Source organism: Arvicola amphibius, chromosome 5 (assembly GCF_903992535.2).
Source record: "Arvicola amphibius chromosome 5, mArvAmp1.2, whole genome shotgun sequence".
Lineage (NCBI taxonomy): Eukaryota > Metazoa > Chordata > Mammalia > Rodentia > Cricetidae > Arvicola > Arvicola amphibius.
The window spans coordinates 46,595,899-46,623,840 of record NC_052051.1 but is presented as its reverse complement, the minus strand read 5'-3'; the positions used below and the strand labels follow the sequence as shown (position 1 = coordinate 46,623,840).

General features: G+C 45.0%; 1 protein-coding gene and 1 pseudogene across 1 annotated transcript; one reads left to right on the top strand and one right to left on the bottom strand.

The window, feature by feature from the left end:
• Positions 1–110: 110 nt before the first annotated feature.
• On the top strand, positions 111–25,976 carry Polr1b (RNA polymerase I subunit B). Its single transcript, XM_038331545.2, has 15 exons — positions 111–354; positions 1,870–2,037; positions 2,489–2,635; positions 4,030–4,162; positions 5,459–5,595; positions 6,565–6,788; positions 7,366–7,537; positions 10,709–10,880; positions 11,561–11,842; positions 14,312–14,445; positions 16,376–16,546; positions 17,469–17,625; positions 22,397–22,593; positions 22,925–23,178; positions 24,628–25,976. The coding sequence occupies exons 1-15, from the start codon at positions 178–180 to the stop codon at positions 25,508–25,510; spliced, it is 3,408 nt and encodes a 1,135-aa protein (XP_038187473.1). The 5' UTR covers positions 111–177; the 3' UTR covers positions 25,511–25,976.
• LOC119815917 lies at positions 12,352–12,450 on the bottom strand (annotated as a pseudogene).
• Positions 25,977–27,942: the final 1,966 nt, after the last annotated feature.

Sequence of the window (27,942 nt, the reverse complement as noted above, 5' to 3'; positions counted from 1 at the left end):
TTTTGGTTCCCGATCGACCCTGCAAAATGAAAGGACCAGGGTGGGGCGGGCCGAACAAGAGGAACTACATTTCCCAGCAAGCCGCGGGGAGGAGGGAGGGAATCGGGGATTCCGGCCTTTCCTCCTGGCCGCGAGTGGGGTTGCAGCCGTGGTCTCCGGTTCCGGGTTGGCAGAAGCATGGAACCCGACGGCCGGTGGCGGAGCCTGCCCAGCGGGCCCAGCCTGAAGCACTTGACCGACCCCTCGTACGCGATTCCTCCGGAGCAGCAAAAGGCTGCGTTGCAGGACCTGACGCGGGCGCACGTGGACTCCTTCAACTACGCGGTGCTGGAGGGGCTGAGCCACGCGGTGCAGGTGAGCGGCACGCCCTCGGCCCGAGTGGGGCCCGGAGGGTTCCAGAGGATGGAGGAGGTGGCCGGGAGTCCGCAGTACGGCCTTAAATAGTGACACTCACTCACTGTGCAAGGGTTTGGGTAGTTCAGGGACAAAAGCGCTTCGTTGCAACTTGTAGCCGGGTAGTGTAGGAAAAGATGTTTTTGTGATTTCTGGGTTTATATGTGAGTACGAACCCTGGTTTTGTGTGGACCGTTTCTGGGTACTGTGAGATAAGTGAGAAAGTGAACTGTTTGGGAATATGTTTTCCGACCATTCAAAGCGCTCCCGCCTTTTCCCACCTGGACTTTTACGTTCTAAAACTACCTCAGAAGGTTCCAAGCTGAGTCAGACAGACTGCAAACTGCGGCAAGGTCACCCTTCAGTTTCTTTCTCTTAGAGAAGTTTTCTTTGGGGGGGTGGGGGCGTGCTCGAGACAGGGTTTCTCTGTGTAGCCCTGGCTGTCCTGGAACTCACTCGGTAGACCAGGCTGGCCTCGAACTCAGACAGAGATCCGCCGCCCCTGCCTCCTGAGTGCTGGGCTTAAAGGCGTGCTTAATTAATTAATGCTACCACCTAGCTTCTTTCCCTTAAAGAGAAAAACTGGCTGCCGTTCTGAGTTAGGCTTGTTGAGGAAGATAAAAGTCCTAGGTATCAGTCTAACAGTGGTAGCGGATTTCAGGTAAGGACGATGGGGGAGGTCTCTTTTTGTTAGCATCCTTAGTCTCTCCTGGCACTAGGCTCTGAAATAAGAACATGCCCGTTTCTGGATAGAGACCTCAGGTTTGAGTGCTCCTCGGGGTTGTTGGTTGTGTAGAGGTAGCAGGCACCAGCAGCTAGTCAATACTCTTGAGAACAGCCCTAAGATGTAGTTTACTAAGTCAGGAGCAGGAGGGAAGTGTGCTCATCCGGGTGTTTAGAAAACTCCACCTTGGATAAGGTCAAGGGAAGAGGATGGTGGGTTCCCTTCAGGAGGAGATTAGGAATAGCCCTGTGGGTAGTAGGCACTACCTGGAGGTTTTGTTATTGAACAGTTGTGCTGTAGGAGATAGGGATGGAGATGCCTTGGAGAGCTTTGACTGCCAGGCTGATACTCGAAAACATGGGAGCCATTTAGAAATCTTTGAATTGTCAGGCAGGCTTTAGTCTGAGGGGATAAAGTGTGCGAAGGTAAACACGAAGAACGAAAGAGTGGAGGGCGGCCCTATTCTCACGCATGCGCAGCAGTTCTCTTGTCTTGCTGTGTGGAGGAGGTAGACTTGGCTCAGCCTCTTCCGTATCCGTAGAGCCTGCTGCACAATCAGATACTCAGCACACTGTCCAAAAGGCCCTTAGTGAATGCATTATGGTTAAGTAGTTGGCGAAGTTACCAGTTAGTTGTAGCGTTAGTTATTGGGTTTAGTTGGCATGATAGACATCAGTGAGTGCAGAACATGCGTGATCCCGAAAAGTGCCCTGAAAAATACAAGAGACTGAGCAACATGAATTGTATTTCAGGCCATTCCTCCCTTTGAATTTGCTTTCAAAGATGAGCGCATATCTCTTACTATCGTGGATGCTGTCATCAGTCCGCCTTCAGTGCCCAAAGGGACCATCTGCAAGGAGCTCAGCGTTTACCCAGCCGAGTGCCGGGGACGAAGGAGCACCTACCGTGGGAAGCTGACGGTGAGCATCAGTCATGCCAGGTGGCTGTCCCTGCACAGTCTGGAGACTCAAGGTTATAGGAAAGGTCTGCTTTCTTAGTGTTGCCACTTAGAGAATTGTATCTTCTGAATCTAAAACATGAAGTCAATTTTCTGTGACCTTCCTTCTTTCAAACTTATCTGTGGGTCTGGAGACATGACTCTGGTTAAAAGCACTGATTATTTTTCGAGAGGACCAGGATTTGGTTCCCAGCGCCATATTGTGGCTCATAACTGCCAATAACTCCAGCTCCAGCAGATCTAATGCCCTCTTCTGGCCCCCACTGGCACCAGGCACAAATCTGGTACATAGGCATACAAGCAGGCAAAACATTCATATTCATAAAAATAAGTACATCTAAACATTTTTTTAAATATTCATTTGTGCTTGCAGGTCCAGATAGTTTATTTTTGTTGTTGTTGTTTTCGTGTAGGCTGACATCAGCTGGGCAGTGAACGGAGTCCCCAGAGGAGTCGTTAAACAGTTTCTTGGCTATGTCCCCATCATGGTAAAGTCTAAACTTTGCAACTTATACAACCTTCCTCCTCAAGTCCTCATTGAGCACCATGAAGAGGCAGAGGTAAGTGCAGGAATCTAGGCTGTGGGGTGGCAGTGAGGGCCACGATCAGAGGTGGGGAAGCAGGGAGCTTGCCAATGGAAGTCGGTTTTTCGAATTCTGAGTTCAAGGTATGTGGTATGGACACAGCTGCTGCCCTGTCTGGGTGCTGTGCACGGCTTTCCTTGCTGTCTGCTGAGGCGGTGTGGGAAGCAGCCGTATGCTGAAGGATGTTATTGTTTTGGGCAGTGTACTAGGAGGTCCCCCCCCCTTTCTTTCCCTCTCCTTCCCTCCTCCTCTTCCTGCTTCCCTTTCCCCCTTTCTGTTTCCTCTTCCTGAGCGTTGAACCCAGGGCCTTTGCCCATGTGAAATGTATTTATGCCACCAGGCTACACTCCCAACCCAAATTTTCTTTTCTCTTTTATGACCTTTCTTTCTTTTGGGGTGGTGGGGTGGGTCTTGCCGTTAGCCTTGGCTGGCCTGTAACTCGGTGTATAAAGATCAGTCAGGCTGGCCTTCAGCACACAGAAATCCATCTTAATCTGCCTCCCCCCTCCACACACACACACACACACACACACACACACACACACACACACACAGTGCTGTGATTAACAGTGTGTGTACCTCCAAACTTGGCTGTTTCCTTTCTGTGGGAGTGGGGTGAGGGGGGTTGAAGGGCACTTTAGTAACATAGTCCATGTATAGACGTCAGAGGATCCGTGGACAACATGTGAGGAATTGGTTCTCTCCTTCCATCATGTGGGTCTCAGGGCTTGAACTCAGATCTTCAGGCCCTATACTATAGCAAATTCCTTTACCTCCTTAGCCATTCCATTTATCAGTGGTGAGGGCTGTCACCCCAAGCCTCAGTTTCCTCTGGTGAAACCAAGCAGACCAGTGGGTAGGAGGATAAGAGCTTCATGAGCAGAGCGCTCTGTAGAATGTGCCTATTTGATATCAGGCATTAGCAAATACTTGTTATAAACGTTTTCCTATATTTATCTAGGCCAGACTTCTAGTTGGAAAAGCTTTTATGAAATCAACCTCTTTTCTTCCTTCCTTCCTTCCTTTTTTTTTTTTTTTTTTTTTTTTTTTTTTTAGCCTAACATTTTTATTTTTAGATTTTGGAATAAGTTTTGTTTAAATAGTGCTTGGGAGTGGAAATAATTTGGGACAGAAAAGCTTGAGCCTGTCTAGTTGGAGGGGATGGCGTTGTTTGTCTGCTCTCCGGTTGTCCTGTGTCTTTTGGGCCCTGGTTGTTTTCTGGAGCCTGTGCTGTTTCCATAGACCAGTGTCCCCTTCACTAGCGTGTGCCTCTTCTGGAAGCTGCACTTCATGTGACTAGAAATAGCTTTGTGTTTACTTAGTCATATACTTACCTTTATTTAACAGATGATAACCCTTGTCTTTGGCAGGAAATGGGAGGTTATTTTATAATCAATGGCATCGAAAAAGTCATCCGAATGTTGATTATGCCTCGGAGGAATTTCCCCATTGCCTTGATAAGACCAAAGTGGAAAAGCAGAGGGCTTGGCTACACTCATTTTGGTATGTTGTTTTAGATAACTTGAAAACCATTTTTTTTAAAGTAGATACAGCTATAAACAATCTTTTTTTTTTTTTTTTTTTTTTTTTTTGGTGGGGGCAGGTTGTTGAGACAGGGTTTCTTTATGTAGCCATTGCTGTCCTGGAACTCACTCTGTAGACCAGGCTGGCCTCAAACTCACAGAGATCCGCCTGCCTCTGCCTCTTGAGTGCTGGAATTAAAGGCGTGCGCCACCACTGCCTGGCTAACTATACACCATCTTTAATGTGTTTCTCTTACGTGATTTTTGTTTGTTTTGCCATAAAGCCTTTCTGTAAGATTCAAGGTGGTGTTGGTGGGTGCCGTGTTTATCAAAGTATAAACTTTAAGTTACAGGCCAAGTACAGGGTGGGAAATGGTTCAGTGGGAAAGTGCTTTCTACAGGATCACGGGGATTGAGACCTCATCACCTACATTTAAAAACAGTGACAGGAGGTTTGGCAGTGCACAGCAACCTCCTGACTCTGGAGGGGAGGGGACGGGGCACAGGAGTTCCAGCTAATTTAGCCAAGAAGGAAGTTCCAGGTTCAGTGAGAGACTCGTCTCAAAAGACACAAATGGAGAAGTCATTGCGGAAGACATCTGGATGCCAGACTCTGGCCTCTACCTGTGCCTGCATGGGAGAGTATACTCCCACCACACATAATAAACACAATACACTAATACTAGTGTTCAGCACTGTGAAATCATTAATACTATTGTAATTTTGAAATTTGAAAATGGAGTAGATTTTTAAGTGTCTTGATACCACATGCACATACATACACAGTTGGTAACTGTATGTGGTACTTGATGTTTTAATTAATATGATTATGGTAATTGTTATGCAATACATGGATGCTTCTTAATAAACCTACAGTAAATTGAAAGTATTGTATATTTAAAAATGTACTTCAAGGGGCTCAAGAAAACATTTGGCAAGGTCTATGGACATTTTTGATTGCCTGACTCAGTTAATTTTTTTTTGTTGTTTAATTGGTTGGTTGGTGGGTTGGTTTTTGTTGTTTCTTTTTGTTGTTGTTGTTGTTGTTGTTGTTATTTGAGACGGATCTTTCTGGGTAGTACTGGCTGTCCTGAAACTAGCAGTGTAGACCAGGCTGACCTTGAACTCCTAGAGATCTGCCTGCCCCTGCCTCCCAGGTGCTGGGAGTAAAGGCATGCACCACCGTGCTAAGTGATTTGCCTTTGATTATGGTGATACAATGACCAGACGGAAAATGAAAGAGTTGGGCCCTGACTCCTTGCTCCTCCTCTGGCAGGGGTCTCCATGCACTGTGTGAGAGAAGAGCATTCCGCCATCAACATGAACCTTCACTATGTGGAGAATGGCACAGTTATGTTGAACTTTATTTACCGGAAAGAGCTGTTTTTCCTTCCTTTGGGATTTGCACTTAAGGTGAGATGAGATGAATATGTCTTTGATATGAATAGGCTCATTGGAAGCTGTATCTTGTATACGAGTGGACGGTTTCTGTAAAAGTACACGTGCATGTATATTACCCAGGCTTTTGGGGAGTCAGTCTGGAGGCTGCAAGTTCTAGGCCAGCTAGGGTAACATGCCAAGACCCTGTCTCCCCCCACCCCCGCTCATACCATAAACAGAGCAAGACCATCAATGCTGTACTAATTAGTTGCTGCTCTATTAAAACCAGTTGCTTGAAATAAACATTTCTCAGAGACTCTGGAGATGTCGCATTTGGGAGCAGCTTGACTGCATAGGTCATAGGTCACACTGAAGTGTTTGGAGGTGCTGCCAGGCTGGTGAGATGACTCCATGGGAAGAAGCACCTGCCACGCAAGCCTGACAGCCTGCATTAGTCCCCAAAACCCCCAGTGGAAGGGAGACCTGGCTCCCAGAACTTGTCCTCTGACCTCCTCCCTGTGCTGTGGCTTGTGTATGCCTACACATGGACACACACTCTCACTCTTTCTCTCTCAAATAAGAATTAAAATTTTAAAAATAAATGAAGTGCTGCAGTCACTTGGATTGACCAGGGTTCCAGTAGCGAGTTGGTGGCTATTGGTCGGAGGTCTCAGTTCCCTGCTCCCCTGGGAGTTAGCACAGAGGATAAGATAGAGGGCGTCTATGCCCTAGCCTTGGGGATCTGCCATCTCCTTTTTGCCATATTTTGGTCATGTAGGGACAACCCTGATTCAGAGGGGGAGGAGACGATTCCGTTTCTTTGCCTACCTAGAAGTAGAATCACTGCGACTTTGATGTTTGGCTGGTGCAGAGAGAATGTTTTGTTTTGGAGGGCTAGTTTTGCTTGGACATTAACAGTTGTTAGAGGGGAGGATTGTAACTAAGTGAGTTAAACCTTTGGTAGTTGTTTAAAAGAAAGCTTTAATTTTTTTTCTATTTCAGGCACTTGTGAGCTTTTCCGACTACCAGATTTTCCAGGAGCTCATCAAAGGAAAAGAGGAGGACTCTTTCTTTAAGAATTCTGTCTCGCAGATGTTGAGGATCGTCATGGACGAGGGCTGCTCCACGCAGAAGCAGGTCCTTAACTATCTGGGCGAGCGCTTCAGAGTGAAGCTCAGTCTCCCTGACTGGTACCCGAATGAGGAAGCTGCCAAGTTCCTGTTCAAGTATGTGTGCTTTGGGCTGGAAAAGTGAGCCTGGGTAGCATGCTGTGGTCCTAGCCAGGAGGGCAACTTTGCTTCTTTTATTCCATGTTAATTTCAAGTTTGCTTCGGTGTCCAAGTAAGACAGTGAACACTGGAGGTCACCAATATTGACATTTTGTTGGTCACGGTGATCACTTTGTCTCTGCATAGGTACACATTGCCTCTCTGTATCTCTGAAAGTTGCAGACAACATGCGGCTGTATTTCTCTGTAACAATGACTCTCTTACATAACCACATATTAAAGGAGCTGAGTCCTAGATCACCCTGGCAGGTGCTGAGCACTAGCCATGTGGCCAGTGCAGCTGAGAAAGTGAAGTTTTGTTTTTAACTGAGCTGGAGTAGCTGCAGGTGTTAGTGATTGCTCTCTACTGCTGAGCACAGCTGCAGACGTGGTGACTGTATCTGCTGATGTTGTCAGAAAAGGTGAAGAACAGTTTTGGAAGAAATGTTAAGTAAACGTGAAGTAGGCACCTTGGTCAGTGGGGAGCTGGACGGGAGAAGGCAGAACTGCTTTAAGGTCGTCTGTTTCTCTTTCAGCCAGTGCATTTGTATCCACCTGAAGTCGGATACTGAGAAGTTTTACCTGCTCTGTCTCATGACCCGGAAGCTCTTTGCTCTAGCCAGAGGCGAGTGCATGGAGGACAACCTCGACAGCTTAGTGAATCAGGAAGTCCTCACCCCTGGTCAGCTCTTCCTGATGTTTCTGAAGGTAAGCGCGTGCTGATGGTTCCTAGTTTGGGCATCTTACATTGCATCCTTTTGTTTAGCAGTAAGGGACTTAATCAAAACTCTGGCTCATATCAGGTCCAGATTTCTGTGTGTCACCTGTACATATGTGATTTTATGTTTCCATGTAAAACCTGAGGGTCTCAAATGAAAGGTAGTGGTTTTTTTTCTGAGACTGACTTAGTTTTCTTTCTTTCCTTCCTTTAAAAAAAAAAATTTTGTTTTCAAGACAGGATTTATCTGTGTTTCCCTGCCTGTCCTGGAACTCGCTCAGTAGACCAGGGCTGGCCTCGAACTGAAAGATTTCTGCCTGCCTCTTCCTCCTGAGTGCTGGGATTAAAGGTTTGTGCCACCACTGCCCAGCTGACTTAGCACTCTTAATATGATTTCAGTTAATGGACTTCTTTAGTTGAATCTATTTTCCTCCAAATGATAAAACTTCATTCCTTATAGCTTTAAAAAAAAATCCAAAAAACAAAAAGCCCCTTTATTATGAATACATGCACTGTGTTTTCCTTATCCATTTCTCTTTTCTTGGACACCTGGGCTGGTTAATAACGTCTCTGCTGTGAGCAGTGCTGCATTGGTGTGCAAACATTGGTGTGCAAACATTGGTGTGCAAGAATTTTTGTGACACATTGATGTAATCTTCAGGGTCACACAGAAGTTTTAATATTTAATAAATATTCTTATTTATTTATTTTTATTTTATGTGTGTTGGTGTTTTGCCTGCATGTATTGTATGTCTTTATGACGGTGTCAGTTTCCCTGGAACTGGAGTTACAGACAGTTGTGAGCTGCCATGTGGGTGTTGGGAATTGAACCTGGGTTCTTTGGAAGATCAGTCAGTGCCCTGAACTGCTGAGCCATCTCTCTAGCCCCAGGCCTATTTTTTTTTTTTTTTTTTTTTTTTGGTTTTTCGAGACAGGGTTTCTCTGTGGCTTTAGAGCCTATCCTGGAACTAGCTCTTGTAGACCAGGCTGGTCTCGAACTCACAGAGATCCGCCTGCCTCTGCCTCCCAAGTGCTGGGATTAAAGGCGTGCGCCACCATCGCCTGGCCCCCAGGCCTATTTTTAATATTCTGAGGAACCATTATACTTCCGTAATAGCAGAGCTAGTTCACCTTCCCCCAGCAGTGTACCAGGCTTCCCATCTGTCTGCGTCCTCTCCATGTTGTTTTCTTGACTGCCATTCTGATGGGTTGCCATAGAATCTCACTGTTGTTTCTTTTTGCGTTTCCCCAATGACTGGTGACGTTGACCGTTTCTTAATATGTTTATTACCCATTTGTGCTTCACTATCTGCTTTTAGCTCATTTGTTGATTGGGTTGTTGGCCTCTTTTAAAAAATTTTGTACTATATGCGTGTGTATTATGTTGCGTGTGCATGCATTCGGGCAGTTTTTTGTTTTTTTTTTCTTTTTTTAAAATTGTTTTTATTGAGTTGTATATTTTTCTCTGCTTCCTTCCCTGCCTCTCCCCTCCCCTTCAACCCTCTTCCATGATCCCCAAGCTCCCAGTTTACTCAGGAGATCTTGTCTTTTTCTATTTCCCATTTAGATTAGATCCATGCATGTCTCTCTTGTTGTCTAGGTTCTCTGGGATTGTGAACTAACTGTAGGCAGGTTTTTCTTTGCTTTATGTCTAAAAGCCAATTATGAGTGACTACATATGATATTTGTCTTTCTGGGTCTGGGTTACCTCACTTAATATGATGTTTTTTAGATCCATCCATTTGTTGGAAATAAATTTTTAAGCTAGGGTCTCAGTGAACGTCGAGCTTGTTGACTTGATTGGGCTAACAAGCTGCAGGGGTCTACCTGCTTGTGCCTCATTAGTACTGGGATGACAGGCGTGTGCTGCTGTGCCTGCTTTCCGTGCTGGGGATCCAAACACACATGCAAGGCAAGCATGTCACCCACTCAAGCGCATCACCTACTGAGCCATCTCCTTGGCTGCTGTTTGATTTCTTGTTATTCCGTGTTTGACAAGTTCTCTCTCCAGCAGCTCACGCTGGCCTCTGATTTAAATCCTCCTGTTTGAGCCCTCGAAATACTGAGATTAGTTATGTAGAACCATGCCTGGTTCTAATTAATATTTGTTGTATAGTCTCATCAAATCTTGGTCATAGCATGGATGACCAAGCATAAAAGTACATCCTTGGATACAGCTAATCTTTGTCTGTTTGTTCCATGTCTTCAACACTTGCTAAAATTAATTTGCAATACTTTATATTAGTTGCTTTTTTGTTGTTTTGACAAAATGACCAACTTTGGGCTTGTGGGTTTGGGGAGTATAATCTGTCACCGTGGAGAAAGGGTCTTTGGATACAGTGCAGGAATGTGAAATAGGGAGCAGGGACGGCTCCTGGAGGGCAGGCCCACTATCCAGATCCCATGGCCCAGATTTTGTGACCTCTGCAAGAGCAGTGCTCACTCTTAACCACGGAACAATCTCTCCAGCCCCTGTAATGATCTTTCTCTGTCCCGCCAGCCAACTCCCAAATAAAAACACAGAGACTTATTCATTATGAAAGCTTGGCTTTAGCTTAGGCTTGTTTCTAATTAGCTCTTACAACTTGAATTAATGTTTTTTTTTTTTTTTTTTTTTTTTTTTTTTGGTTTTTCGAGACAGGGTTTCTCTGTGGCTTTGGAGCCTGTCCTGGAACTAGCTCTTGTAGACCAAGCTGGTCTCGAACTCACAGAGATCCGCCTGCCTCTGCCTCCCGCTTGAATTAATGTATTTCTATTGATCTGTGTGCTGCCATGTGATATGTGACTTTTACCTCTTCTCCTGCATGTCCTGCTTCCTCTGTGTCTGGCTGGTGACTCCCCCTTTCTTTTTCCCAGAGCTCTCTGTCTAAAAGTCTCACCTGTACCTTCTCCCTAGCTATTGGCCATTTAGCGTTTTATTAAACACAGTGACCTGTCTTTACACAGTGTAATCAAATCAGAGACTTCTTGTCTCTGTCTTTAGGAATGCTAGACTTTTGTACATTGAAGGGCTGTCTTTTACAACCCTGGTTGTGCTAAAGATGCATCCTTTGTCGCATGTATAACAGTGGACCTGGATTGTGTAGATTGTGTGGGGTAGATATAGCATTTATGATATTTAAAGCATGTACTACTTTAAATTTAACGTTTTCTTCTTTTAGGAAAAAATGGAAAATTGGCTAGCATCTATTAAAATAGCTTTAGATAAGAGGGCTCAGAAGACCAATGTATCCATAAACAATGAAAATTTGTTGAAGGTATTTAGTATGGGATCAGAACTAACGAAACCATTTGAATATCTTCTTGCTACTGGGAATCTGCGATCAAAAACAGGTAAAATGAAACAGATAGGCTATTTATGTTTTTCAAATTATGTGCATAATATAATAAAAATATGTTGCTGCAGAATTCCAGAGTAAGCTAACCCTCACTGAAGTTATATTTTATATTATAGTAAATTTTGACAAATGTCTGCCAACTTAAAGGGTTCAGCGAGGTGTCTTGTTTTTGTAAGTCCAGTGCTAGTGAACAAACACATTCTGTAACTCCTGGAAAGCAGATGACCACATATGTCTGGGCAGGTTTACAGCTGCAGCCGGAAGGGTTTGGATTTGTGTCCCTCCCTTAACCATTTGTGTTGGAATGAACTGAAATAATTTAAAAGGGCAACTGGGACCCAGAGATCTGCTTTTCTATTTTGGACAGATGCTACTGATTTCTCTTGTTAGCATGCCAACAAATGCTTGTGTAATGGCAGGGCTCTCAGACCAATCTAATTTGATTTTTTTTCCCATTTATCAGAACTAATATTCTGTGTTGCAAACATGTATGTGGGGGAGGCCCTACTGGGAAATTGAACCCAGGGCCCACGCATATATTAGACAAATGCTCTTACCACTGAGCTGTATCCTTAGCCCTGAAGTTTTGTTGCTTTATCAAAAGCATCAGAAACAGACAGTTTGGGGGTTTTAAAAAGACTTTGGCTTGTTTTGAGTGTCTTTTTCTTTATTAAGGTCTCGGCTTCCTGCAATACTCTGGCCTGTGTGTTGTGGCTGACAAGCTGAACTTCATTCGCTATCTGTCCCATTTCCGCTGTGTGCACAGAGGGGCTGAATTTGCCAAGATGAGGACCACCACAGTGCGCAGGCTGCTCCCCGAGTCCTGGGGCTTCCTCTGTCCTGTGCACACCCCAGACGGAGCACCGTGTGGGCTGCTGAACCACCTGACTGCCACATGCGAGGTTGTCACGAAGTTCGTGTACACCGCATCTGTCCCAGCCTTGCTCTGTGGCCTAGGTAGGACACTGGACAGTCCAGCTGGGTTTGCTCTGTGGCCTAGGTAGGACACTGGGCAGTCCAGCTGGGTTTGCTGGCTTTGCACAGCATCAAGCAGCAAAGTTGCCCTTTGGGATTCAGCAGAGAATTCCTTTTCAGTCCTCCATGCGTGAGTCGGGCTGCTTCCTTGGCTTTTCTCTCATGCATTTCTGGAGCTAAAATCAGCAAAATGTTATCAGTGTTGATAATAGAAAGGTGTGAATGAGAGTAGCCATTAGTAGTCAGAGTTTAGATGCTGTTGTATAAATTTCTGGGTCACTCTCCTATGCCCCTGGTAGATCTTTGCATTTCTAAGTAGGAGACTGTTGGTTTGGGGGAATTCAGTTAAAAAGTAGCTTATACAATATATCTGATACCATAGATCCAATGACCTTTGTTCCTGGTAGCTTGCGGCCGTTGTCTCTACTTTGGGGGACCCTTAATCATATTGTTTTCTGGGCTTTGGTTTTAGTTTGAGTTTTCTTTCACAGTTAAAGAGATGGCATCTTTTGTTTAATTTTTTTAAAGGGGTCGTGCTAATCTTCTCTGTAGCATACCAATTTTAATATATGTGCTGCCAAAGTGAGCACTTGTTTGATATTTTATAACAGTTTAGTCCTGGGGTTTTCCATTTGTGATTTAAAAACCATAGTTTTGTATCTTCGTTGGTGTGTGGTGAGGTCACCAGTGGACTGAGGTGGATGCAGCTTAGGACTCCTCTAGGGGTCAGGTGATAGATTGGTGCTTCAAGCAACCAGAAGGACATTGAGTCAAGAACTTGTTATGTAGAATGCGAAACGCCCAACTGTAAAGTAACATTAGATAGGAACATTAGAGAAAGCAGTAAAGAAATAGTCAAGATTCCGGAGATATAAGCAATCTGTCCATTTGCTGACAGCAAGGCAAAGAATACTTTTGTTCGCTCATTAATTAAAATCAAACGAAGCATAGTGGCACACACCTGCAACCCTAGCCCTTGGGTGGTAGAGTCAGGAGGATCAGAAGTTCCTATCCTCAGCCACATAGGAAGTTTGAGGTCAACCTGGGTTGCAGGAAACTGTCTCAAAGTCTGGAAGGAAATAGAGAAAAGGTTAGAGCGGTGGAAAGTGTCTCCCACTGTGGAGAAAGAGAGGGCTCTGAGGAGGAACCGCTGTCCCTGGAGGGCTGTTGACAGATGAAGCCCCAAGTGGTAACCTTTGACACTTGGGAAATACTGGCTGTTTCCATGTGGCAGTTATGATGTGTGCAGGCCTCGCTTTTCACTCGGTGAGTTGGTTCTCATTATTTGAATTGTACTAACTGGCAGTGCTGTTAGCCCGTCCTGAGCCATTGCTGGTGTGTGTGTGTGTGTGGGGGGGGGGGGTTTGCAGGCCTCAGTTCTCTTAAGTCTTGAACTCTGAGCCAGCAGCCTCAGCTTGTCTGGCTTCCTCTGTGAGGTCTGGGCAGCACTCGGCACTAGGTGTTTGTGTGGCCTGGAGCAGGCATTGAAGGATCTGCCTGCACTTGGAGCATGGAGACGAGACGGCAGAGCATGTGCACCAGGAAACCCACGCTTCTGCCGTGCGGCCTTGGAAGTGTCCATAGTATGATTCCAGGGTTAGAAATCAAATGTCCAAGCATGGGGTCTGCAGATAAGGAGGATCAACAATAATTGGATTTTACTTGGGCAAGGGTATTCAGCTATAAGATTTAGCAATCCGTGTATGAGAAGGGATTTTGTGCAGAACCTTTTGTGCCTAGCCATCCTTTCAGGAGAGGCTTTGCTAGATTCTCTGTCCTTGATGAAGCAGTTTACAAGCAGTATGAAAGCTTTTGTGTTGTACAGACTGTAACATGAATTCTAATTGGTTTTAATAATAAAAACCTGGAGTCGGGATATCAGGGTGTGGAAGCTGAAGGATCAGAGAAGCAGAGCAGTCAGCCACTAGAGAGTCCTTACTTCTACCACTGCTCAGACCAAAGGGGTCTACGAATCCTCAGACTGCTGCTGTCTGTGAATCCTCAGACTGCCCTGAGCTCTTGACTCCTCCCGCCTTATATTCCTCTTTCCGCCCATCCATATCACTTTTTTCTCCACCTTCTTAGCGCTGGGATTAAAGGCATTTGATCCCAAAGGCTGGAATCATCTTCTGGTGAGCTATGTTTCTCTTTTAGACAGAATCAGTTTCTAGCAGCTCAGGGTGACCTTGAACTCACAGAGGTCCCGGCTGCCTCTGAGTGCTGGGATTAAAGGTGTGTGCCATCACTGCCTGGATTCTGTGGCTGACAATTGACTTAGCTCTGCACTCTGACCTTCAGGCGAGCTTTATTTGTTAGATCACAAACAAAATGTCACTACAGCTGATAGGACAGTTGGCTAGCCGCACTGAGAAAGCAGTCCCAGTGTCTCCGGGAGCTGGAAATGTTGGATGAAGCCTTCTGATTTTATTATTCTGCTTGTCCCCTCCCCAGGTGTCACTCCTGTTGATGCGGCATCTTGTCGACCATACAGTGACTGCTACCCAGTCCTGCTGGATGGTGTCATGGTGGGCTGGGTGGATAAGGATCTTGCTCCTGAGGTCGCAGACGCTCTCCGTCGCTTTAAGGTGACTTATCTCCTGACTTCTGGTGTTCAGTCCTTTCCTGGTTGATGAGGTGTTATGCGCTGCTTTAGAGTGGTCACACAGTTGGGATTGAAGCCAATTGCAAAAGTACCTGACTCTTGCTTGCTCTGGTAGTCTTGCCTTCTATGTGTTAGTGACAGACACGTGACCTATAATTGTTTATTAGGCATTTCATTGAGGTCCCTGTCTGTTTATCTATCCAGTGTAACTTCATAGGAGTACCACCTGCTGGCTGCTTCGCAGCTGAGCCTCTTGTTTGTCCTAGGGAGGTGCTAACCTGGACCTCTCAGGTCGGTGTCAGGCTAGAGTTTTTCAGGGGTAATTTGTGGCGAGAGAGTTGAAAGCTACGTGATGGTTCCTTTCCTGCTAACTTCACCACTGATGGATGGTTCCCTGCTGAGTTATCCCGCTCCCTTGGCTATTCTTTGCTAAACGATGTGACTGTGGTGGATGTCCTGCACCCACTCTGTAGTCCACATGGGCCTCGGCCATCCTCCTGCATCAGTTTCCCAGGTAGCTAAGATTATGGGTCTGTACCCCTAGCCCAGTCAGAATTCTATTTTTTTTTTTTAAGATTTTATTATGTAAACAGTGTTCTGCCTGCACCAGATCTAATAGATGGTTGCCGGGGGGGGGGGGGGGGGGATGGATGGGACTGAACTCAGGTCCTCTGGAGGAGCAGCCAGTGCTCTTAACCCCTGAGCCACCTCTCCAGCCCCTGTTATACTCTTCTGAAGTTTCTGACTCTACTGAGGTCTGTTTTGGTGAGCTGGATATTTTTTATCTTGGTTTTATGTGCCAATGATTTTTAAATTTTTCTTTCTGTATCTGACTTCCTATTATCAGTTCTTTACTAATGTGAATGTTAATTCAGTTTGGGGGCCGATAAGTTGACTCAGCTGGGTACAGGCACTTACTGCCAGTCCTAGAGACCTGAGTTCAATCCCCAGACCCTTCAAGGTCACAGGCGAGCTGACTTCTGAGGCTCTCCTGGACCAGTACACAGGCACACAATGGATCAGTTAACAGCGGATTCAGGGCCCCAGAGAGATAGCTCGGTTCAGAGCGCTCCTTCTCATCGTCCCTTCCAGACCCCTCCCTCCCCTTTCATTTTTGCTGATAATGTGTAGCTGTGAATCCCTTAATTGTATATAGATCTTATAATCTTTTAGCTTAATGTATCTTGGATTTATATTTCTCCCTTCACATAGAAATTTTTAAAAATGAGTTTAAAAGATTTTTTTTTTTCAGTTTTTTGAGACAGTGTTTCTCGGTATAACATCCCGGCTGTCCTAGAGCTAGCTCTTGTAGACCAGGCTGGCCTCGAACTCACAGAGATCCGCCTGCCTCTTCCTCCCAAGTGCTGGGATTAAAGGCATGTGCCACCACTGCCCTGAAAGTTTTTTTTGTTTTTTTTTTTTTTTATGTATGCATGCAATGCCTGTGAAGGCCAGAGGGGAGTGCGGGATCCCTGGGCGTGGAGTTCTCAGCACCCGTAAGCCACTTGACATGGGTGCTGGGAACTGAACCCCAGCTTCTGTGAGAGCAGTGCCTGCTGTGTGTCTCCTTCCTGTGCAGCCGTCTCAGCATCCCCGTTTGCTTTGTTCTGTTTTTTTTGTTTGTTAGTTTGGTTTTTTTTTTTTTTTCACATGAAAGACCCTTTTCATGTACTTGTTTGAAAAGAAACTCATTAATCTATATTTCAGACATCAGAGCGTAAACTTGCCTTTTCTTAATCTTTTGCCATTTCTCAAGTGGGCTGAGTGGCTTTCTATGCAGGGTAAAATTGGAGCGGACAGCTGTGGTCTTGGAACACTAGGTTTTTCTTTCCCATTCTACCTGGCTCTGGTGGCAGGGAGGGTGGGGTAAAACATACATTTGTTCTTCATTAAACTCTGTTCTGCTGAAACAGGTGTTGAGGGAGAAAAGAATTCCTCCCTGGATGGAGGTGGCCCTGGTCCCCATGACAGGAAAGGCAAGCCTGTACCCGGGGTTGTACCTCTTCACCACCCCCTGCAGGCTGGTGAGGCCTGTGCAGAACTTGGAACTGGGCAAAGAAGAACTCATTGGAACGATGGAACAGGTGGGTGCCTACCGCAGTGTGTGCTTACGTAGGACAGTTTCCGGGGCTCGCTTTCACTCTCAGGAGCATTGACAGAAAATCCAGCTGTTTTTCTGGTGCTCTTTGTCCAGCACTAAGTAGTTTTGTTGTTGTTGTTGTTGTTGGGCTTTTTTCCCCTTTTGGTTTTTTGAGGCAGGGTTTCTCTGTGTAGCTTTGATGCCTGTCTTGGAACTCGCTTTATAGACCAGGCTGGCCTCGAACTCACAACGATCTACCTGCTTCTGCTTCACAATGCTGGGGTTAAAGTGCACCACCACCACCCGCTGCACTAAGTAGTTGTGAAGTCTTGCCACACTGCTGGGAAACTGAGGGAGGCTTGATGCTCACATAACTGCCCTTCCTTCCTGCCCAGTGTTCATGGTTCCTTTGCACCTGGCTCTGTCACAGTTGGTGACACTGAGGAATCTCTGTGTCTGTCTCAGTTGTCATCTGCATCTTTGCCGTTGCCAAACTAGAGTTTGTGCCTACTTTAAATTTTTATTTTACAAAAAGTTGAAGCCGAGTATGGTGGTACACTTTATCTCCAGCCCTCAGGAGGCAGATCTCTGGGTTTGAGGCCAGCCTGGTCTACAGAGCGAGTTACAGGATAGCCAGGGCTACACAGAGAAACTCTGCCCAAAATAAATATTTTTCTCCCTCTTCAGCCTTTGACAGTTGGACAGGGTAGATACAGGATGAAATATCTAAGGGGAAAGTATTGTGTGCTTAGCACACACAGACCAGGTCCTAATGCCAGCTCCACAGCAGTAGCAGAGAAGAGCGGAGCATTCATGACTGGGGCGAGGAACTTAAACACTGCCGCCTTGAACGCCAACCCCTGGGAAGCAACGAGACAACCACAGTTATTTTGTGCTTCTCCCTCCTTACCCTTCCTTTGCTCCAGCTCTTCATGAACGTTGCCATTTTTGAGGATGAGGTTTTTGCTGGGATTTCCACACACCAGGAGCTCTTCCCTCACAGCCTGCTGAGTGTGATCGCCAACTTCATCCCCTTCTCTGATCACAACCAGAGTCCTCGGAACATGTACCAGTGCCAGATGGGTAAGGTGGGCAAGCTGGTAGTTGATGCGTGCACACACAAAAGGTGCTCGTAGGTTAAACTGAAGTAATCTCAAACTTGAGCAGCTTCAAGAATAGCATAAAGAATGCCCGCACTTCTGGCACCTATTCATGAACATTCCTCCGGCTCATACTTTCGCTCTTTACTTGAAGACTGCAGGCCCAAGCGCCCTCTGTCTCACCCTTTGGTGCATACTTACGAGCCTTCTTAGGGGATTTACCTAAATCAGGAAGTTTAGCATTGACTTCTTTATAAGGATAGTTTACTTCAGATTGTGTGTGTGTGTGCCTGTGTGTGAGTACTGCATGTGTGCACAGAAGCCAGAGGCGTTGAGTCCCTCCCTCCAGAAATGGGGTTATGGTCAGTTCTGAGCCACCTGACATGAGAATACGGGATGTATGCAAGAGCAGCACACGCTCCGTATCTTAGTCCTTACTCGGTTTGAGCAGAGACTCAAAGGCCCATCCAGGATCACTTGTGTTCCGCTAGTGCATACATTTGTCTCCTTTGATGCAGAAGAGCCCTGTAGCTTCTTTGTGTCATTCTTGGCATTTACATTGTCACAGAACATGACTTGCGTTTGTCTAAATCTTATGACTTGACTTTTGAGGGATTCGAGCCATTACACATTCACATAACTATCTCTTTCAGTGCTCTTGATTTCTATCTACAGTTAAAGCCTGCAGCATTTGATGTTCTCTTTACCCCTACAGCCTTCCCTGAGCTGGTCTTGGATTCATTATCTTCCAGGAGGGCTGGAGGGATAGCTCAGTAGTCAAGGGCGTTGGCTGCTCTTCCAGAGGTCCTGAGTTCAATTCCCGGCAACCTTATGGTGACTCACAACCATCTCTGTCGATAGTCCCTGGGGTCTGATTCCCTCTTCTGGTGTGTGTTGTGTGTCCACACAGACAGAATCCTACAGCTTCAGCCTGTTGAGTACTAGGATCATGGGTATACACATCCCAGATCCTTTTAGCAATTTTGTTGATAGTACAGGTTACTAACTACAAATTCTCTAGTAGCCTTTATTCTGAGAAGTCTTTTTCATTATTCTGAAATTTCTTTCCACACTCACTTGGAAGAAGTCTTCCACAGCTGTGTAATCCTGAGGACAGATCCTTTCAGTTCAGTGTGTTAAAGTGGCTCCGTCTCCATCCAGTCGGTCTTCTAACTAGACGGCGGGGCTCGTAAAGCACAGCTTCCCATATGATGTACTGTCCTCTCTCTAAAACTTGTCCTTTAGCTTTGTCTAGATATAGTTCTCTTTGTATGCACACGCTCTGGTTACATTTACTGGTCTTTATAAGAAAAAAATTGATCAACTTTGGGAGCATTTCCCAGTTGCTTCCAAAATTGATTCTGCCTCTTTATTTCGTTCTCTTCCAAGATTTAGTCATGCATTCCTTGTTTTTTATATATAGTTGGTGTGTTTGTGTGTGTGTCAGGATATACATGCTGCCACATGGAGGTCAGAGGACAACTGTGAGATTGGTTCCCTGTCCCATCTTTATGCTGCTTCTGGTGATTAAGCTCAGGTGCCAGGCTAGCACAGTCAGTGCCTTTGGCCACTGAACCCTCTTGTCAGCCCCATATGCATTATTTATCTTAAACTATCTTTCTTGTCCTTTTTTTCTATGTATGTATGTGTTTGTGTGCGTGATGGTTTGAATGAAAATGGCCCCTATTGGCTTACAGGGAGTGGCATTATTTGGAAAGATCAGGTGGTGTGGCATTATTTGGAGGAAATATATCAATGGGGGTGGGCTTTGAGTGTAAACAGAGGTTTCCCTGTCCTTCTCTGTCCTTCCCTGTTATGCAGCCACTTAATATTAATTACAAAATGCTTGGCCGAACAGCTCAGGCTTATTGCTAACTAGCTTTTTCTTTTAAATTAAGCTGTTTCTGTTCATCTGTGTTTTGTCTTGTGTCTTGTGGCTTTACCTGTGCTCTAACACATCTTGTTCCTCCGGAGGCTGCTGACATCTCCCCTGACTCTGCCCTTCTTTCTCCCTGTATTCAGTGTGGCTTTCCCCCCTAACTTTATTCTGCCTTGGTATAGGAAAGCAGCTTCTTTATTAACTAATGAGAGAAATATATATTCACAGTGTACAGGAGAATTATCCTACAACATTTGAGGTTTCAGAAGCTCAAGCCAGGCCCAGTGTCTCTTCCTGCTACCTGTGTATCTAGATGTAGAACTCCCAGCTCCTTCTCCAGCACCCTGTCTGCCTGCACACCACCATGATCCTTGCCATGATGATGATGGACCTGTAAACCAGTCCCAATTAAATGTTTTTCTTTATAAGAGTTACTGTGGTTAGGGGCTGGAGAGATGACTCAATTAAGAGCACTGTCTACTCTTCCAGAGGTCTTGAGTTCAATTCTCAGCCTCCACATGGTGGCTCACAACCATTTGTAGTGGAATCTGATGCCTTCTTCTGGTGTAAAGGCATACATGCGGATAGAGTATGCATATCTACATAAAATAAATAAAGCTTAAAAACAAAGAGTTGCCATGGTAGTGGTGTCTCTTCACAGTAATAGAAATCCTAAGACAGTGTGTCTGTGTGTTCCTGTGTGTGTGAGTGTGGTGTTTGTATGTACACACATGTGCACATGGCGGCCAGAGGAAGACAGCTGGTGTCTTGCTCTACTACTCTTCACTGTGTTCCTTTGAGACAGGGTCACTTGCTGAGCCTGGAGCCAGGCTACTAGCCAGACAGCCCCCGCAATCCTGCTGTCTCCACTCCCAACAGTGCTAGGATTACAGATGCACGCGACCACTCAGGTTTCCTTTTCTGACTTGTGATGGATGTCGTGTTCACTGACATCATGCTGTCATCTAATGAATTTTGGTCTCAGTCTGTCCTTAGTCTAGAACTTCTGTTTTTGTTTTGTTGTTACCACTTTATATTTCCTGAGGGTTTTGTTCTCTGATCACTGTGGGCATATTTTCCTGTATATATTGAGCTTGATATCATTATTGATGATATATAATCACCTATTCTTTGTTATGATGGGTGATGTAAAGTTACTTTCAAACATCTGGGTGGTACAGGATTCCTATCCATTGAGAATAGTTTTTTTTGTGTGTGTAGATTATGTTTACTGTTTGTGTCTCCAGTAGCTGCTGTGCCAGCTATGAGGGATCGGGCTTCAAGCAAGGCTCCTGGTAGTCCTCTCTGAAGAGGCTGTTGTCCGTCTTGAGTGTTAACTTGGTTCTTAGTCTCGGGCTACTTGGCTCAGTCTCATGCATTATGAACAATTCAGTGCCTACCAAATGGTTCAACTTAACATGTGTGCAGAGGGAAGGCTCTCCCTCCAATCTGCATTAAAAAGAAGAAGGAAGGAAAGAAATGCCCCTTTCCAGTAGCCACTGTGCTCTGAACTCAGTTCATTGATTCTTCAAGACAGTAACCATAGATTCTAAAACAATTAGAATCTAAAAAGGAAACAATTGTTCACTGAAGTGGTTGCTTTGTTTCAAATATAAATTCCTCTCCATGGCTGACTACTTTGAGCAAATCTCCAGTCTTTGGGCAGTGAGTGGGTGTGTGGATGCTTCCTAACTCTTGACAGTTGAGTGTTGAGCATGGTCTTGTAAGAGCAGCCCTCCTCTCCACTGTGTGCTGTGTTAGTTATCTGACCTGTTCCTGCAACAATATCTGACAAGCAGCTGATGGAGTGTCTGAGACATGGTGACCATGGCAGCTCTTAGAAAAGAAAACATTTAATTGGGACTGGTTTACAGTTTCAGACGTTGAGGCTGTTAGCAACATGGCAGGAAGCATACGTGATGCTGGTGAAGTCTACTTTCCAATCCTCAGGAATCAGGAAGAAAGCCATTGGGCCTGGCTTGGGCTTTTGAAATCTCAAAGGCCCCACCCCCACCCCCAGTGTCAAATTTCCTCCAACAAGGCCATACCTCCTAATCCCTCTTCAATCGTTCCACTTCCTGATGACTAAGCATTCCCATATGAGCCTATGGGGACCATTCTTATTCAGACTATCACATGCGGGGTTTGTTTTAGTTACAGTACCAGGAAGGCAGCTGGCAGCTGGAGGCAGCATCAGGCAGTTAGGAAGCCAAGAGCAATGAATCTTTACATTCAGTCTGCTTTTTTTTTTTCATTTAGGACCCCAGCCCACATTTAAGTAGTTTCTCCTTTCTCCATTAACCTATCCTAGATAATCCTTTATAGACATGTCCAGAGATTTGTTTCTGTGTAGTTTCTGCATCTAGTCACGTTAACAGTCCAGATTAGCCGTCATTTGGGTATGCATTTTTAGTTTTAAAATCATCTTGGTCTGAAAGGATTGTTTGTATCTAATACATAGATGTATCTAGTTACCTGTAACCCTACATTCTATTACCCAGAATTTACAAAAATTGACATTTCTGTGTATATCCCCACACATCCTATACTTGTATATATCCTCTGTACCTTTCAGTGTTTCCATTATATTGTACGTTTGTCCATAAATGATAGCGGTGTCTTACAAGTGTCTATGAATAGTACATTAAATGCAGTTCTGAGCTTCTCTTGACCAGCATTGTTTTTGTAGCCTAGGCGTGTTGACAGAGATTCATGCTCAAAGCTGACGTTAGCCTATGATAAGCAGAGCTTATGCTTGCTTTATTCATTCCCGCGGCATGTGTTTGTATGTATTTATAGTTGCTTCCAATTTCATGGAGCACGTTGAGAATTGAGGATTGAAAAGAAGATGCAGAGACATCTTTTTCCTTCATAGGTAAGCAGACCATGGGCTTCCCACTGCTCACTTATCAAGACCGATCAGATAATAAACTCTACCGTCTTCAGACACCTCAAAGCCCGCTAGTGAGACCATGCATGTATGACTATTACCACATGGACAACTATCCGATCGGGACAAATGCCATCGTAGCTGTGATCTCCTACACTGGCTATGACATGGAAGATGCCATGGTGAGTGCTGGTAGTTGGGACTCCAATCTTCTTCATTGCTGTTCATGAGCTCACTGAAGGGGCGTTTGTGTCCTCGAGGACATAATAGCAAATGAAATGGTTAAAGGTTGCTGTGAGGTCTTGGTATATTTGCCTTTTATGTTTATTTTTAATCATATCTTAAGCCATTTATGAATCTGGATCCTGATAGCATTAGTAATTTGGAGATGCTATTTCAAAATCAAATGCCAGTTACTCTGAACCAAGTATTTATCCAATCTTAACTGGTTATATTTTGAAAATTGTTGTTTGCCCTCGGTCTTATAAGTTAATTTTTTCTTTGACTCCACAGATCGTGAACAAGGCTTCTTGGGAACGAGGCTTTGCTCATGGAAGTGTCTACAAGTCTGAATTCATAGACCTCTCTGAAAAATTTAAGCAAGGGGATGATAATCTTGTGTTTGGGGTCAAACCTGGTGACCCCCGGGTTATGCAGAAGTTGGACAATGATGGGTTGCCTTTCATAGGAGCAAAGCTGCAATTTGGTGACCCCTACTACAGCTACCTCAACCTTAACACCGGGGAAGGCTTCGTGGTTTACTATAAGTAAGTTTGGGGACTTTCGGACTGCTGGTTGGTTTGTTAGTGGGAAGTGTGTCCCTAGGAGTTCTGACTGGTCTGGAGCACATTGTGTCAACCCGCCTGGCCCTGATGGTTTTTATAGGCTGTTTCTTAGTGACGTTTACTGGAGGTCAATGAAGTTGTCTTTTTTTTTTTTTTTTTTTTTTTTTTTTTTTTTTTTTTTTTTTTTTTTTTTTTATGGTTTTTAGAGACAGGGTTTCTCTGTAGCTTTGGAGCCTATCCTGGAACTAGCTCTTGTAGACCAGGCTGGCCTCGAACTCACAAAGATCTGCCTGCCTCTGCCTTCCGAATGCTGGGATTAAAGGCATGTGCCACCACTGCCCGGCTAATGAAGTTATCTTTTAACAGAAGGGAAATATACTTTATACATATATATATATGCATATATAATTATAATCTAGTTATTGTTTTAAATCTGCTGCTCTAACAAAATAGGTAAGACTGGGAAGTGAAACAAAGTCTGTCTGTGTTCTGGGGCAAGGACATTCAGGACTGAGGCACTAGTGGATTCACTGAGGTGGACTCATGGGGGCACTGCCTCCGTGTCCTGACATGGGGAAGAATGGAGAGGCAGACAGCAGTGAACAGCTCAGACCGTTTTTGTAAAGCCGCTGTCGATGAGGCTTCATCCTAAAGGCCTCGATGACTTCCATCCCTCCTAAAGGCCTGGCTCCTAATCCCACAACGTGGAGGTGGAGCTCGGCATGGTGTCATTCTGGTCATTGCTGAAGTCAGCACTGTCCTCTGTCCTGCCTCTCTGCTGGTTTGCTATCATCGTTTCCGTCATGCCGGCATTAAGGATGTTTCCTAGGAAAATGTTCATTATGCCTCTTGCTAAAGATGAATAATTATCTCAGCTGCTTTTATAATAAAACGGCTTCAGTATTTCCATTGCCGATACTCTCTCAGATAAACATAATTAGTAATCCTAATCATAAATAATTTGTAACATCTACTTATATTGGTGAGCAGATGGAAGCTATATTTACATATATACTTTATGGAACATTAATTGTGTCAACAAAATTTAAATTTTTTTTCTTCAAAGATTTATTTGTTCTGTGTACAGCATTCTGTATGCTTGCAGGCCAGAAGAGGACACCAGCTCTCATTATTGATGGTTGTGAGCCATCATGTGGTTGCTGGGAATCGAATTCAGGACCTCTGGAAGAGCAGGCAGTGTTCTTAACCTCTGAGCCATCTCTCCAGCCCCGAAAATTTAAATATTCTTATGTACAAACAAAGCTTGGGTAAACTTTGTCAAACATACCTGTGATTCTAGCACATGGAAACAGAGGCAGGAGGATTACTGCAAGTTCTAGGTCAGCATGTTGTGGGCCAGCCAGGGCTAGCCTGTGAGACTCAACAAACAGAACAAATAGCTTGACTTTATTTCCTGTTTTCTTTCTCTAGGAGTAAAGAGAATTGTATTGTGGACAACATCAAAGTGTGTAGCAATGACACGGGCAGCGGGAAATTCAAATGCATCTGCATCACCATACGAGTCCCTCGGAATCCAACTATTGGAGATAAATTTGCCAGCCGTCACGGACAGAAGGGCATTTTGAGCAGATTGTGGCCAGCTGAGGACATGCCTTTTACTGAGAGTGGGATGGTGCCCGACATTCTGTTTAATCCTCATGGGTTTCCCTCTCGTATGACCATTGGAATGTTAATCGAAAGTATGGCTGGGAAGTCTGCGGCTTTGCACGGTCTCTGCCATGATGCTACCCCCTTCATCTTCTCCGAGGAGAGCTCAGCCTTGGGGTACTTTGGGGAGATGCTAAAGGCTGCTGGCTACAACTTCTATGGCACTGAGCGATTATATAGTGGCATCAGCGGGATGGAGCTGGAAGCAGACATTTTCATCGGTGTGGTTTATTACCAGCGCTTACGCCACATGGTGTCAGACAAATTTCAAGTTAGAACCACGGGAGCCCGGGACAAAGTCACCAACCAGCCTATCGGGGGAAGGAACGTCCAGGGTGGAATCCGCTTTGGGGAGATGGAGCGGGATGCTCTGTTGGCACACGGTACATCCTTTCTCCTTCATGATCGGCTTTTCAACTGCTCTGACCGCTCGACTGCCCACGTGTGTGTGAAATGTGGCAGCTTGCTCTCCCCACTACTTGAAAAGCCTCCTCCTTCCTGGTCTGCTATGCGCAACAGAAAATACAACTGCACTGTCTGTGGCCGCAGTGACACCATCGACACTGTCTCTGTGCCGTATGTCTTCCGGTATTTTGTAGCTGAGCTGGCAGCTATGAACATCAAAGTAAAACTGGATGTCGTTTAACTTGATCCTGCCCATCTGAGTTAGGAGATTAGAACAAAAGGGGATTTTAATCCAGTGAAGATGTTATGGGCTCACTCTGGGTCTATACAAGAATTTCAGTACTAAAGCCAAGAACAAGCAGCTGAGAATTCAAGGCTTCCATGCCTCTGAAACCTGCTGAAGTTGGTTTTGGTATATTTTTTTAAAAACGTTAGGTATCTTCTTTAAAAAATGATTTATTGATAATAGATCATGCAGGAATATTTCCTTTCCAGGCCCAGGTTCACTGTTCCCTGCTTTCAGTAGCAGTTTGTCATCCATCCAGAGCAGGACAGTATAATAAACAGAAAATGGAAGCCATAAATGTAATTTTTAGTTTTGTATACATGTAAACTAAAGCTGTGTCATGTATATAATTTGATGGATTGGAACATAGGTATAGTCTGTGACGTCATCGTGGTCAAGGTAAATAAACATATCTGTCATATCCCATGTGTCCTTGTGCACCTTTGGGTTGTGCGTATGTGGGTTTGTGTTTCTGTCTGAGATCTGTCCCCTTCACGGCTCCAAGTGCAGCTTGTCAGCTACAAGCAGCTCCATGTTTCTGGCCTCCAGTGAACGCTATTCTTCTCTGTTGAGTTGGCCTTCTTGTTAACTCAGTGGGGTGGTGCAGCCGCTGTCCATGCTTCCCTTAGCGCGGTGTCCTCAGGGTGCAGCTATGTCTTCAAATGTGGCAGGACTTCCTCCACCTTTAGGCTGAGTGTATTTGATTAGTGAGTAGCTGTGTTCCTTTGCTTTTTTTTAACCTTTGTATGAGTTTCTGGTGCTTATTAGGGTTTTATGTGTGTGCTTGTGTATACTATATACTTACACAGCTGTATAATAATACTGTATATACTTACACAGCTGTATAATACTATATATACTTACACAGCTGTATAATACTGTATATACTTACACAGCTGTATTGTTCCCTGTTGTTGGGTGTTGGAATTCTTCCATGGAAAATACCTTGAACTGGTTGATACCCAGCTACCCCATCTCTGTCTACCTCACAGCCCTGTGGCTGGGAGTCCTGGTCGGATCTCTGGTGTGAGAAAGAGCTGTGGTTTTGAAGGCCTTGTAAGTAAGATTCACTGTGACGCCGAGGTTGGCTGTGACAGAGTCATCCTCTTGCCTCCAGAGTGTTAAAGTTATCAACGTGGACCACAACACCCAGCAAATGTGTTTCATTTTGATACAGGGTTTCTCTATAGTCCTGGCTGTCCTTGCTCTGTATACCAGGCTGGCCTTAAACTCAGAGACTGCCTGCCTCTGCTAGGATTAAAGGCATGTGCCACCACTGCCCAGCACCAGCTAATTTTTTTTACATTAACTTTTGATCTTGTAGATTCTTGACCAATAAATTGATATGACATTGAGACAACCCAAGAGCTTACTCAGATTTTTCCAGTTTTATGTATACCTACACACAGTTGCACGGAATGTTATTTTCTGTGTAGATTTGTGTTATACATAGGACATTTGTCATGTTGTCCTGGTAATATCTCTAACCCTTCAGTCTTCTCTATAATTTCAAGAAATACATGTAAATAGAATCATAAAGTACCATATTTTGAGACTGACTTTTTTTTTTTAACTTAACAGAATTCCCCTTAAATTCATCTAAGTCGTGTGTATTAACTCATACCTTTGTATTGCTGTATAGTACTCCAAAGCATGGGTGGGCTAGTCTAACCATCCACTTGGAAGGACATTTCAACTGTTTCTAGTTTGGGGTCTTGTAGGTAAAGCTGCTCTGGGAAGCCAAATACTTGTTTGTGTGTAGATATAATTTTCTATCTGGGACAAACGTTCAAGAGAAAATTATTGAGTCCTAGTTTTATAATAAGTAGACATGGGGCTGGGGAAGCGTTTAAATAAGTGCTTGCTCTGCAAGCTTGAGGACCTGAGTTCGGATCTCCAGGCGGGGCACACAGTTCCAGCTCCGCGATGTGGGGGCGGGGTCCCAGGTGCTCTGGCCTGCCAGTCAAACTCCCTGTGGGCTCCAGGTTCAGTGAAACACCCCATTGCCAAAAGCTTCAGGTGCAAAGCAATGGAGGAAGACACCTGCCAGTGACCTCTGACCTGCACACACACATGCATGCACCATGCACACGGAATGTGTAGCGCACCACGCCCGTCTGCGCTCTATGTGCTACCATACAGTTTGTGAACCGGGCAAGGGGCTGGAGATTGAAACACAAAGACTCACAGACAGAGACACAGGTCATCCTCGATGCCAGAATGCCCCCTTTATTGTGTCCAGGGGTAGCTTATATAGGGATCCTTAACTGATAACCATGCCCCAGCCAAACCCACCAGAAACCACTCCCCTGCCATCAGGAACTCCTGAGACTCCTGAGGGTCTCATGCTCAGAGCAACTGCAAGCATTACAAGTTGTTTACCAGTA